Consider the following 14,068-nt stretch of genomic DNA (forward strand, 5'->3'; position numbering starts at 1 on the left):
CTTTCTAGTACCACAGGACAATGTGTTTCTGTGTTGGTATTCCATCCACTTTCTAGTACCACAGGACAATGTGTTTCTGTGTTGGTATTCCATCCACTTTCTAGTACCACAGGACAATGTGTTTCTGTGTTGGTATTCCATCCACTTTCTAGTACCACAGGACAATGTGTTTCTGTGTTGGTATTCCATCCACTTTCTAGTACCACAGGACAATGTGTTTCTGTGTTGGTATTCCATCCACTTTCTAGTACCACAGGACAATGTGTTTCTGTGTTGGTATTCCATCCACTTTCTAGTACCACAGGACAATGTGTTTCTGTGTTGGTATTCCATCCACTTTCTAGTACCACAGGACAATGTGTTTCTGTGTTGGTATTCCATCCACTTTCTAGTACCACAGGACAATGTGTTTCTGTGTTGGTATTCCATCCACTTTCTAGTACCACAGGACAATGTGTTTCTGTGTTGGTATTCCATCCACTTTCTAGTACCACAGGACAATGTGTTTCTGTGTTGGTATTCCATCCACTTTCTAGTACCACAGGACAATGTGTTTCTGTGTTGGTATTCCATCCACTTTCTAGTACCACAGGACAATGTGTTTCTGTGTTGGTATTCCATCCACTTTCTAGTACCACAGGACAATGTGTTTCTGTGTTGGTATTCCATCCACTTTCTAGTACCACAGGACAATGTGTTTCTGTGTTGGTATTCCATCCACTTTCTAGTACCACAGGACAATGTGTTTCTGTGTTGGTATTCCATCCACTTTCTAGTACCACAGGACAATGTGTTTCTGTGTTGGTATTCCATCCACTTTCTAGTACCACAGGACAATGTGTTTCTGTGTTGGTATTCCATCCACTTTCTAGTACCACAGGACAATGTGTTTCTGTGTTGGTATTCCATCCACTTTCTAGTACCACAGGACAATGTGTTTCTGTGTTGGTATTCCATCCACTTTCTAGTACCACAGGACAATGTGTTTCTGTGTTGGTATTCCATCCACTTTCTAGTACCACAGGACAATGTGTTTCTGTGTTGGTATTCCATCCACTTTCTAGTACCACAGGACAATGTGTTTCTGTGTTGGTATTCCATCCACTTTCTAGTACCACAGGACAATGTGTTTCTCTGTTGGTATTCCATCCACTTTCTAGTACCACAGGACAATGTGTTTCTGTGTTGGTATTCCATCCACTTTCTAGTACCACAGGACAATGTGTTTCTAGCTTTGTGTGCATGTTTTAAGGCTCTTGTGTGTGCGTGTTTACCGCTCAGTATTCCATGCTGTGTGTGTTCTGTGCTCGGCATCGTCTCAGCTTGTGTTATTTCCTCACCAACGGAATCATTGTGGAAAACTCTGATTGGAACCATCTGAACGACTGATTAGATAAACTCTAAATGCAAATCAGACAACAGAATTTGACCGTTCATATCCTGCACTGTAGCGAGCCACACGGACAAACTGGTTTGAGTTAGGACAGATTTTCTGTTTTCCCCCAGAGACAACAGCAGTCTATGGCTCCTCTCAAATTCAGCATATGTGAACATGAGTTTTAAACATGGCACGTGTCTTCTGTGAAATCACTTGTGTGTGTTTCGAGTTTGTGTGTTGGCCTGGCGGTTGGCCTGGCGGTTGGCCTGGCGGTTGGTCTGGCGGTTGGCCTGGCGGTTGGTCTGGCGGTTGGCCTGACGGTTGGCCTGACGGTTGGCCTGGCGGTTGGCCTGGCGGTTGGCTGATGTGAATGTTGGTGTTTACGCAAGTGTGCTCGCATGTGAATGTACTCTGTGTGTCTCGTGTTTGAGTGTGTACACTAGCTGTGGTAGTGTTTGTTGGAGCAATCATGGATGTTTGTGTGTAAGAGATTGCCTATATCCGTGTGTGTGTGTGTGTGTGTGTGTGTGTGTGTGTTTATGCAGTCAGGCACACTCCTCTTCCTCTCTATCCACGCTGTGATTTTCCAGCTTGTGATTATTTATAGTCCTTCTCCTTGGTTTACCCCAAACTCTCCCCAGCCAAGGCCAGCCTTGGATGGGAGTAAACACCATCGTTTAGAGCCCAGACACACACACACACACAGAGACCGCTCCAGAGCCCAGAGATGAGCCCTGCTCTGTGTATCTCATGGCTGGCCCACCCTGGATAATTAGCACCTTGTGCTGCAGTGGGATCTGTGTGCTGGTGTGCCTTCGTTTCTAGACCACCCAAATAGAGACGACACACAGGAAGGAAGTGGTTAGGGCACAAAGGAGAAGTTTTTCTCTTTTAGGGAAATGTATACATGTCTTTTTATCAATCCAAGACGGATCTTTCCGCCCAGTGTTTCTCCTACATCGGACACGGTGCACATGTTCTGTTGTACACATTGGACTCTCTGAAATCCTTCCCCATGATAGAGCCCAGAGGTTTCCTGGCCTGACCAGAAACTCTTTGTCCTGGTTCAATAGATGACAGCTTATGTCCAGAGTTGCTCCTGATAAGGTCAGGGAAAACTCCAGGTCCTAAGTCTACTACTGGCATATTTGTTTTGCTCTGGTTTATGTCTCCTCAGGGGAAATTGATTATGTGCTGCATATGTACTCCTGTATGTTTTCTCTCTGTGTTCCAGAAGTTTCAGGACATTGAGGAGAGCCACATCGTCCACATGAAGGATATAATTCAGTCATACACACAGTCTGTTGACGAGACGCACGTTCAGATCGGAGAGGTGAGTCGGCACACACACACTGCACGAATGCACACGCAGACGCTCACACACACACACACACACACACACACACACACTGCACGAATGCACACGCAGACGCTCACGCACACACACACTGCACGAATGCACACGCAGACGCGCGCACACACACACACACACACTGCACGAATGCACACGCAGACGCTCACACGCGCGCGCACACATGGGGTGGGGCGTGTGTCCTGTCCCAGTGCTCAGTGGGTTCACTGTGTGTCAGATTAATTAGTGTAGTCTTTGATCACTCTAATAGTTTCACTGAGAACCAGGAAGCCTTCCATTCAGCCGTTTATAGCAACCAATTAAAAACTGATCAAAACTCCCTCTCGACCAATCGAAAACACCTTCAACATACAATCAGAGGCACAGCATGCCAACTGACTAGGCATCTCGCTCTGTGTGGATATGTTACTGGACTTTACTATGTTCTGCTGTACACTCACTGATCATTACAATGTTCATCTTCCCACTTCCATCATTATATTATCACTTTTTTTTTTTTTATACATCTTCAGTATATATAGATATTGTTCTCATAGATATTGTTCTGTTACAAATATTCTAGATGTTCTAGATGTTTTACTACATGACAGAATAGACAACGAAAAAGAAACTGCTCCACTGTGTGTAGTTGCTGCTGCAGTCCCAGCAGTGTCCACAGGGGGAGCCACAGCCCCACTCTCTGCTCTAAAGCTCCAGTGTTACCACGCATCTGAACAGGAGAAAGACCTCACTGTCTCTGTCTCAAAGGGTACCCTATTTCCTACAATATGCCCTGGTTTTGACCAGGACCGATAGGGCTCTCTATAGGGAATAGGGTTCCATTTGGGACGCATCCTATGGTTTAGTGTTAGCCTGGCTGGGCTTTAGTAAAATAGAGCCTAAATGTGGGTGAGTGCTCTCCCAAACAGCTGGCAAAGTGTGCACAGGAAGCCCACGTAGTGATGAATACCCTTTTAAACCAGGCTGTGTGAGCAAGCGAGCACCATGCCAAGTAGTAGGGAGGGAGGGGTTACACTGCTTCATCAGTTAGACCACAGACACGCAAACTCGGCCCATACACACACACCGTACACCTAATGTACCAGCACTATAGACTAACAAATATACACACTGTCAATGTACTGTACACACTCCGACATTGCACTGTACACACACTGTCACTTAAAATAATCCATATTGTCCAAGCACATCTACACACTTACATCTGTCTATCCATATCAAATCAAATTTGATTTGTCACATGTACTGAATACAACAGGTGTAGACCTTACAATACAAATAGTCTGGGTAGCCATTTGATTAGCTGTTCAGGAGTCTTATAACTTGGGGGTAGAAGCTGTTTAGAAGCCTCTTGGATCTAGACTTGGCACTTTGGTACCGCTTACCGTGCGTTAGCAGAGAGAACAATCTATGGCTAGGATGGTTGGAGTCTTTGACAATTTTTAGGGCCTTCCTCTGACACGTCCTGGTATAGAGGTCCTGAATGGCAGGAAGCTTGGACCCAGTGATGTACTGGGCCGTACGCACTACCCTCTGTAGTTCCTTGCGGTCAGAGGCCGAGCAGTTCCCATACCAGGCAGTGATGCAACCCGTCAGGATGCTCTCGATGGTGCAGCTGTTAAACCTTTTGAGGATCTGAGGACCCATGCCAAATCTTTTCAGTCTCCTGAGGGAGAATAGGTTTTGTCATGCCCTCTTCACGACTGTCTTGGTGTGCTTGGACCATGTTAGTTTGTTGGTGATGTGGACACCAAGGAACTTAAAGCTCTCAACCTGCTCCACTACAGCCTCGTCGATGAGAATGGATGCGTGCTCGGTCCTCCTTTTCCTGTAGTCCGCAATCATCTCCTTTGTCTTGATCACGTTGAGGGAGAGGTTGTTCTTGCACCATACTGTCACGTCTCTGACCTCCAACTTATAGGCTGTTTCATCGCTGTCGGTGATCAGGCCTACCACTGTTGGGTCATCAGCAAACTTAATGATGGCGTTGGAGTTGTGCCTGGCCGTGCAGTCATGAGTCAACAGGAAGTACAGGAGGGGACTGAGCACGCACCTCTGAGGGGCCCCAGTGTTGAGGATCAGCGTGGAGGATGTGTTGTTACCTACCCTTATCACCTGAGGTGTTTAGTCCCAGGGTCCTTAGCTTAATGATGAGCTTGGAGGGTACTGTGGTGTTGAACGCTGAGCTGTAGTCAATGAATAGCATTCTCACATAGGTGTTCCTTTTGTTCAGGTGGGAAAGGGCAGTGTTGAGTGCAATAGAGATTGCATCATCTGTAATTTAGCTCGTCTGGTAGGCTCGTGTCACTGGGCATCTCTCGGCTGTGCTTCCCTTAGCTCAGTGCGAATGTTGCCTGTAATCCATGGCTTCTGGTTTGGGTATGTACGTACAGTCACTGTGGGGAAGACGTCATCGATGCACTTATTGATGAAGCCAGTGACTGATGTGGCGTACTCGTCAATGCCATCGGAAGAATCCCGGAACATGTTACAGTCTGTGATTCAAAACAGTCCTGTAGTTTAGCATCTGCTTCATCTGACCACTTTTTTATAGCCCGAGTCACTGATACTTCCTGCTTTAATTGTTGCTTGTAAGCAGGAATCAGGAGGAGAGAATTATGGTCAGATTTGCCAAATGGAGGGCGAGGAAGAGCTTTGTACATGTCTCTGTGTGCAGTAAAGGTGGTCTAGAATTGTTTTCCCTCTGGTTGCACATTAACATGCTGATAGAAATTAGGTAAAACTGATTTAAGTTTCCCTGCATTAAAGTCCTCAGCCACTAGTAGCACCCCCTCTGGATGAGCATTTTCCTGTTTGCTTATGGCGGAATACAGCTCATTGAGTGCGGTCTTAGTGCCAGCATCTGACTGTGGTGGTATGTAGACAGCTACGAAAAATACAGATGAAAACTCTCTAGGTAGATAGTGTGGTCTACAGCTTATCATGAGATACTCTACCTCATGCGAGCAAAACCGTCAAACTGTCTATTCAAACACACACACACACATTGACACACACATAGATACATTATCCGGCCAGGCAAACACACTGTTTGGTTATTGGGCATTGAAGTGTAGTTTTATGTTAACCTGGGGCTGGGACTGAGGATGGGCCTGGGGCTGGGTTTAGGTCTGGGTCTAGGACTGGGCCTGGGTCTAGGGTCTAAACAGTGGCTTGGCAGTCTGCATGGCTCTGCCGTTATCTAGTTAGCCTAGCTTTCTTCTCTCTTGTGTTCTTTCTGCTCTAGTCTGGACATGAATGGAAACTACTAAAGACCACAGCATGAGGGAGGAGAGGATGTTTAGGGAGAGAGACCTGCATGGGAGTGAGGGAAGAGAACAGGAGGTATAGAGAGACTGCGTGGGGAGACGGGAGGAAGGCGGGAAAAGAGAGCGAGGGAGGGAGAAAGATGAGGGAAGACTGGGGGGGAGAGAGGGGAGGAAGGAGAGGGGGGAGAGAGGGGAGGAAGGAGAGAGGGGAGGAAGAGGAGAGGGGGATGACGGGAGGAAGAGGGGAGGGGGATGACGGGAGGAAGAGGGGAGGGGGATGACGGGAGGCAGAGGGGAGGGGGATGACGGGAGGCAGAGGGGAGGGGGATGACGGGAGGCAGAGGGGAGGGGGATGACGGGAGGCAGAGGGGAGTGGGAAGACGGGAGGCAGGGGGGAGGGGGGGGGAAGACGGGAGGCAGGGGGGAGGGGGGGGAAGACGGGGGGAGGGGGGGGGAGACGGAAGGAGAGGGGAGACGGGAGGGGGGAGGGAGACGGGAGGCAGAGGGGAGACGGAAGGGGGGAGGAAGACGGGAGTAAGAGGGGAGGCAGAGGGGAGGCAGAGGGGAGGCAGAGGGGAGGGGGGAGGCAGGAGGGAAGATGGGAAGGAAGGAAGACGGGGAAGACGGGAGGCAGAGGGGAAGACGGGAGGCAGAGGGAAGGGGGGAGGGGTGGGGGAGGGGGGAGGCAGAGGAGAGGAGAGGGGGGAGGGGGGAGGCAGAGGAGAGGGGGAAGACGGGAGGGGAGGGGGAAGACGGGAGGCGGAGGGGAGGGGAGGGGGGAGGCGGAGGGAACGTAGTAGGAAGAGAGGGAACGTAGTAGGAAGAGGGGGAACGTAGTAGGAAGAGGGGGAACGTAGTAGGAAGAGGGGGAACGTAGTAGGAAGAGGGGAGGAGGAGCATAGAAGGCCGAAAGAGGTGAAGGCCGAAAGAGGTGGAGAAGGCGGAAAGAGGAGGGGGTGGAGAAGGGGGAAATGGGTGGGGGTGGGGGGGGGGGGGGGGGGAGAGGAAGAGGGGGGAAAGAGGAGAGGGAAAAGAGGAGGAACATAGGAGTGAAGAGGTATGGAAGGGGTGGAGAGAGGTATGAGAGGGGTGGAGAGAGGTATGAGAGAGGTATGAGAGGGGTGGAGAGAGGTATGAGAGGGGTGGAGAGAGGTATGAGAGGGGGATGAGCGAGGGATGAGCGAGGTGGAGAGAGGTAGGGAAAGAGGTGGGGGGGGAAAGAGGTGGGGGAGGAACAGGAGAGGGGGGGAAAGAGGTGGGGGAGGAGGAGGAACAGGAGAGGGGGAAAGAGGTGGGGGAGGAGAAGGAACAGGAGAGGGGGGAAAGAGGTGGGGGAAGAGGAACAGGAGAGGGGGGAGGAGGAACAGGAGAGGGGGGAAAGAGGTGGGGGGGGGGGAGGAGGTGGTGGAGAGAGGGAAAGTAAAGAGACTGCATGTAGCCAAGAGAGGTTATCTAAACCACATACTCCTCTCAGAGGGGCTAGTTTAGCTCAGCTGGTGAGGCATGGTACTTGCAACGCCAGGATAGTGGGTTTGATTCCTGGGACCACCCTTAGTGCAGAATGTGGATCAAAACATCTTCTAAATGACATATATTATTATATTCTATTAATTTATATTAGAATGTATATAATTTAACCTGTTGCGACGACCAAACCCGGATCCGGGATTCTATTTATAGACCTAAGCTCATTACCATAACGCAACGTTAACTATTCATGAAAATCGCAAATGAAATTAAATAAATATGCTATCTCTCAAGCTTATCCTTTTGTTAACAACACTGTCATCTCAGATTTTCAAAATATGCTTTTCAACCATAGGAAAACAATCATTTGTGTAACAGTAGCTAGCTAGCGTAGCATTTAGCGTTAGCATTAGCGTTAGCATTTAGCAGGCAACTATCACAAAAACAAGTAAAGCCTTCAAATAAAATAACTTACCTTTAAAGAACTTCTGATGTTTTCAATGAGGAGACTCTCAGTTAGATAGCAGATGCTCAGTTTTTCCAAAAAGATTCTTTGTGTATTAGAAATAGCTCCGTTTTGTACATCACATTTGGCTACCAAAAAAAAAAAAAAAACGAAAATTCAGCCCTCAAAACGTGAACTTTTTTCCAAATTAACTCCATAATATCGACTGAAACATGGCAAACGTGGTTTAGAATCAATCCTCAAGGTGTTTTTCCACATATCTCTTCAATGATATATCCTTCGTGGAAGCCTGGTTTCTCCTTGCTCTCAAATGGAAAAATAATTGCACCTGTCTTTACGCTCCAATTTCGACGCAGGGACACCAGGCGGACACTTGGAAAATGTAGTCTCTTATGGTCAATCTTCCAATGATATGCCTACAAATACGTCACAATGCTGCTAACGCCTTGGGGGAACGACAGAAAGTGTAGGCTCATTCCTTGCGGAATCACAGCTATATAAGTAGACAATGGAAAACAGAGCTTCAGAAATCTGCTCATTTCCTGGTTGACGCATCATCTTGGTTTCGCCTGTAGAATGAGTTCTGGGGCACTTACAGACAATATCTTTGCAGATTCTGAAACTTCAGAGTGTTTTCTTTCAAAAACTGTCAAGAATATGCATAGTCGAGCATCTTTTCGTGACAAAATATCGCGCTTAAAACGGGAACGTTTTTTATCCAAAAAAGAAATAGCGCCCCTAGAGATCAGAGGTTAACTGAAAGTAATATTATTATTATTATTATTCTGGTTTAAAATCTTTATGACAATATGCCTGCATGCTGTGCAGAGTCACTGCAGGTTGTGTGTGTGTGTGTGTTTGTGCATCTGTAAAAAATCACTGCGGGTTGGAGCAGTTGTGTGTGTCTGGGTGTGCGTGAGACACGCAGGCAGGTGTGTCTGTCTGGGTGTGTGTGAGACACGCAGGCAGGTGTGTCTGTCTGGGTGTGTGTGAGACACGCAGGCAGGTGATGACATCACAGCACGTTCCCTCATGGCAGCAGGATGCAGCAAGCGGCTGGCTGGCTGCAGCCACTGACAGATTGCGTGTGCTGGAGTGAGCATTCTACCTTGCCACGGCAGCCCACGCCCCACCCCCATCCCCCCGCGAGGCGTAGGGGGCTAATGCACCTTGCCTTGCTGGAGGGGTCGGGGGAGCTGCCACTGTGTGTTTTTATGATAGTGAGTGGACATACTGTAAACACAACAGCGTATCACGCACATCTGAATCGTTTGTCGAGATGGCACAGCCAGTCTGTCCCTGTTTGTCATCTATCTGGACCCTCTCCCCCGACAGACACACACTCACACTCTGACACACACGCCACTAACATCCAAAGTAAACAAACACCATCCTTCCCGGGATAGCACCCAGAGGGCATCAGGAGACCGCTCTGTCCACAACAATAAAACCATACCATTATGTAAGCCAGTCTCCACAGGCCTTAGAGACACATTGTACAGAGAATAGTTTTAAACAAGAGAGATAATTAACTGTTGGGTAGTCCAGTCCTTTAGAGGGAGAATTGTAGTAAAGCAGTCTAGTCCTTTAGGTGCTCCTGAGTGGCGCAGTGGTCTAAGGCACTGCATCTCAGTGCTACAGGCATCACTACAGACCCTGGTTTGATTCCAGGCAGTATCACAACCGGCTGTGATTGGGAGTCCCATAGGGTGGCGCACAATTGGCCCAGCGTCGTCCGGGTTTGGCCGGGGTAGGCCGTCATTGTAAATAAGAATTTGTTCTTAAGTGAAAAGCACAAAGCCATATTGCATTTGTCAGTCCTCCTGAGTATTCTAAAAATGAGGCACCCAGAGAGCAGTCCCCAAGGACATGAGCTGTCACTCTCACAAGCTATCACACACACAGCAGACACACACACACACACACACACACACACTGCGCCATGTTTTAATCACAGAAGTACCTCCCAGTGGTCCTACCACATTGTGATTCCTCAATGGACTCAATGACTGTCCAGCAGCTCAGCCCAGCAGCTCAGCCCAGCCCAGTGACTGTCAGACCAGCCCACAGCACCAGAGAGAAGGGAGAGGGCCCTAGGCACACCAGTTAAAGTGTGTCTGATTCCAAGTGTCTGCCACTCTGCCATCAGTTCTTCTTTCTTTAATGTAGGCTAATCCATTCTGATGCCTCACTGTACTGATGCCAGACCTGGGTCAAATACGTCAGAATGCTTGAGCTGCACTTGATTTACAGCAGTTTGCCTTGTACAATGGAACCAATGGAATCGTCCCAAAAGTGCAACCCCAAGTTAAACGAAGCGCACCTCATGACCCTGTGAGTTTGTTGTTGTCCCTCTGCAGGTCCGTATAGAGTTTGAGAGGAACATGGAGAACACCTCTGTTGAGGGCTTGATACAGAAACTGTCTGACAGTAAAGGAACGGGCAAAGAGAGACCAGGTAAGATTCCCCATACGCACACACACCTGCCATGATAGGCAAATCACGTCTACAGATCAATGTATTACACATATGCTAGTGTGTATGACTGGTGAAGCACTTCAGTGGTTAGCGGCAACTTATGTAATTGTAAATCACATTGTAGGATTTTTTATGATTTTTTTTGCAAATTATGTTGGAAAATAAGTATTTGGTCAATAACAAAAGTTTATCTCAATACTTTGTTATATACCCTTTGTTGGCAATGACAGAGGTCAAACGTTTTCTGTAAGTCTTCACAAGGTTTTCACACACTGTTGCTGGTATTTTGGCCCATTCCTCCATGCAGATCTCCTCTAGAGCAGTGATGTTTTGGAGCAGTTGCTGGGCAACACGGACTTTCAACTCCCTCAAAGATTTTCTATGGGGTTGAGATCTGGAGACTGGCTAGGCCACTCCAGGACCTTGAAATGCTTCTTACAAAGCCACTCCTTCGTTGCCTGGGCGGTGTGTTTGGGATCATTGTCATGCTGAAAGACCCAGCCACTTTTCATCTTCAATGACCTTGCTGATGGAAGGAGGTTTTCAAAATCTCACGATACATGCCCCCTTTCATTCTTTCCTTTACACGGATCAGTCGTCCTGGTCCCTTTGCAGAAAAACAGCCCCAAAGCATGATGTTTCCACCGCCATGCTTCACAGTAGGTATGGTGTTCTTTGGATGCAACTCAGCATTCTTTGTCTTCCAAACACGACGAGTTGCGTTTTTACCAAAAAGTTATATTTTGGTTTCATCTGACCATATGACATTCTCCCAATCTTCTTCTGGATGATCCAGATGCTCTCTAGCAAACTTCAGACGGGCCTGGACATGTACTGGCTTAAGCAGGGGGACACGTCTGGCACTGCAGGATTTGAGTCCCTGGCGGCGTAGTGTGTTACTGTGTTACTGGCTTTGTTACTTTGGTCCCAGCTCTCTGCAGGTCATTCACTAGGTCCCCCGTGTGGTTCTGGGATTTTTGCTCACCGTTCTTGTGATCATTTTGCGTGGAGCCCCAGATCGAGGGAGAATTTATCAGTGGTCTTGTATGTCTTTCATTTCCTAATAATTGCTCCCACAGTTGATTTCTTCAAACCAAGCTGCTTACCTATTGCAGATTCAGTCTTCCCAGCCTGGTGCAGGTCTACAATTTTGTTTCTGGTGTCCTTTGACAGCTCTTTGGTCTTGGCCATAGTGGAGTTTGGAGTGTGACTGTTTGAGGTTGTGGACAGGTAAGTTACAGGTATGTGAGAGCCAGAAGTCTTGCTTGTTTGTAGGTGACCAAATACTTATTTTCCACCATAATTTGCAAATAAATTCATTAAAAAAATCCTACATTGTGATTTTCTGGATTTTTTTTCTCATTTTGTCTGTCATAGTTGAAGTGTACCTATGATGGAAATTACAGGCCTCTCTCATCTTTTTAAGTGGGAGAACTTGCACAATTGGTGGCTGACTAAATACTTTTTTGCCCCACTGTACCTACTCCCTCAATATGCCTGAATCTGACCCTGTATCAGTGGTTACTTAGGGTAACTTTCTTTAAAGTGACTTCTTGTCTTTAAGATGGGGACAGGCCTATAAGAGAGATTTAGCCAATGAGAGAGCAGTAACACAAGGTGGTAGAAGGCCATCAGACTCAGTAGCTGTAATCTGCTGTAAAGGTAGGCAGGTCAGGCCGGACATTCCAGTTAGCATGTGACACCATGCAGGCCAGTACAGGGTCAGGGCGGCTTTGCTATACGCACGCACACGCATACACACTCACGCATACACACTCACGCGAATGCATACACACTCACGCGCATGCATACACACTCACGCGCATGCATACACACGCAAACACACTCACGTGCATACACACACACACAAACACACTCTTTGCTGTGTTTAGGCTACAGACTGAACTAAGCAGCCAGAAGCGAGCTCTTTTGTGGATGAAGAGCTCAACAGTGACTCTGTGTAAACTATGACATGCTACGGTAAGCAAGGGAAATCTTACAATATATATAGTGTTTTCCATTGTGGCTTTCCCTGGGGCTTGCACCCCATCACATCAGGTAGGCGACACAAAGGGGTGTGTTTGTGTGTATACAAACGGTGACCCCTGACCCCTGTGTCCAGATGGGGCGTCTGAACAGCGCCGGCCTTCATTTGTTTTGACAGCAGAATTAATTGAGGGCTGAAAGCAGTTGTAGAATTCCTCCCGTATCAAGCTGTTCATTAGAGATCTCACTGCGGCCTAGGCCATGTCATAACAATAACCTGCCTGTCCCTTGATGAAATAGCTGAACGGATGGCCGATCCTGTGCCTTTAGAGAGAGAGAGGTTGAATAAACTTTCTACCACAGAAACAGTCTCAAAGTGACACGCTGCTAGGCAGGGGGGTTCGTAGTGTTCACTGATATCCAGCTGAGCTGTCAACTGGCAGCGAGCCAGACACGCAAACCCCTCCGCCCCTCTTCCTCTTCCTCTCTATTTCCCGCTCTGAGCTCCATGTGAAGCATATGCAATTTAAAAAGCCATCCTCCGCTCATGCGTGACTGCATGCTTCCCTCACAGAGAGAGGAATAAGATAAAATAACCTCTACATAAACAGTCATCTGTCTGTTTATGAAATGTTTAAACAGATCCTAATGCCAACTGTGCAGATTTAGGTAAGATTGGCATGTCTGGTGTAGGTTTTCTGCTGTAGTCAGTGTGTGTAAATATTGTCAGATGTAGGATGCTGTCAGCGAAAGGTTCCTGCCCTGTGCTTACATTTTTGTTGCCCGTTTTGGTCAGTCTTCATGTGGAGGAGCCTAAGTATGGTCTTCAGACATTATTATTCAAATATGTTTATTATTGTTTTAGAATTGGTGATTATGGGTATTTAGCAACACCAGCAACTGCTGACTACTGTAGGAGGTTATGGTTCCCTCTTCACTTAGTTAACTATACCTGCTTGTTGTCAATGCTGTGTGGATTAGGGATGGAGCAGTGGGCAGGTCTCTCTCTCGCTCGATCTCCTTCTCTCTCGTGAACTAGTTATTTGATGAGCGTGGAATTCTTTTTTAATTGGAAAGGAACACGCACACAAACAGCAGTCACATCAGTGTGTGTTCGCCGGCGGTGAAAAGCTAACCGGAGAGGGCCTGATATTGCACAGTAGAGTAGATTGGTGTACTTTATCGACGTCACTTGGTGTACTTTTTCGACGTCACTTGGCGTGATGCGTGCCTCTCGTGACTTACCGCTTCCCTGAGCTTCTCCAAGCGCTGCGCATGTCGAACGATGCATTTTGCCCACAACTGACATTCTCTGGGGAAGACTGCATCGAACTGCTGTTGCCATATACACTGCACTAATATATCATTAGCTTTGTTTTTTCAGGTCAAGACATTTTAGTGCCAAGGAAATAAAATCTTGCCCGAGGCTGGCCTACACTCTCTTCTCTCCCTCCATGGTCTGCCATGGAGGGAGACGTCGTGTCCTGGTCGTGCCCTGGTCGTGTCGTGCCCTGGTCGTGCCCTGGTCATGTCCTGGTCGTGTCCTGGTCGCGTCGTGCCGTGTCCTGGTCGTGCCCTGGTCGTGCCGTGTCCTGGTCGTGCCCTGGTCGTGTCGTGCCCTGGTCGTGTCGTGCCCTGGTCGTGTCGTGCCC

The 14,068-nt window shown here is 47.9% G+C and overlaps 1 protein-coding gene across 5 annotated transcripts in view; it reads left to right on the forward strand.

Annotated features, from left to right (window-relative positions):
* The window catches only part of LOC139408467 (F-BAR domain only protein 2-like), a 78,434-nt gene that overhangs the window by 38,085 nt on the left and 26,281 nt on the right, over positions 1-14,068 (forward strand). For all 5 annotated transcript variants that reach the window (XM_071152393.1, XM_071152394.1, XM_071152395.1 and 2 more), the window contains exons 7-8: positions 2,613-2,711; positions 10,313-10,409. In XM_071152393.1, the coding sequence (XP_071008494.1) occupies positions 2,613-2,711; positions 10,313-10,409 (196 nt within the window). The remainder of the gene's footprint in view (positions 1-2,612; positions 2,712-10,312; positions 10,410-14,068) is intronic.

This window comes from Oncorhynchus clarkii, chromosome 5, assembly GCF_045791955.1.
Source record: "Oncorhynchus clarkii lewisi isolate Uvic-CL-2024 chromosome 5, UVic_Ocla_1.0, whole genome shotgun sequence".
Classification (NCBI taxonomy): domain Eukaryota; kingdom Metazoa; phylum Chordata; class Actinopteri; order Salmoniformes; family Salmonidae; genus Oncorhynchus; species Oncorhynchus clarkii.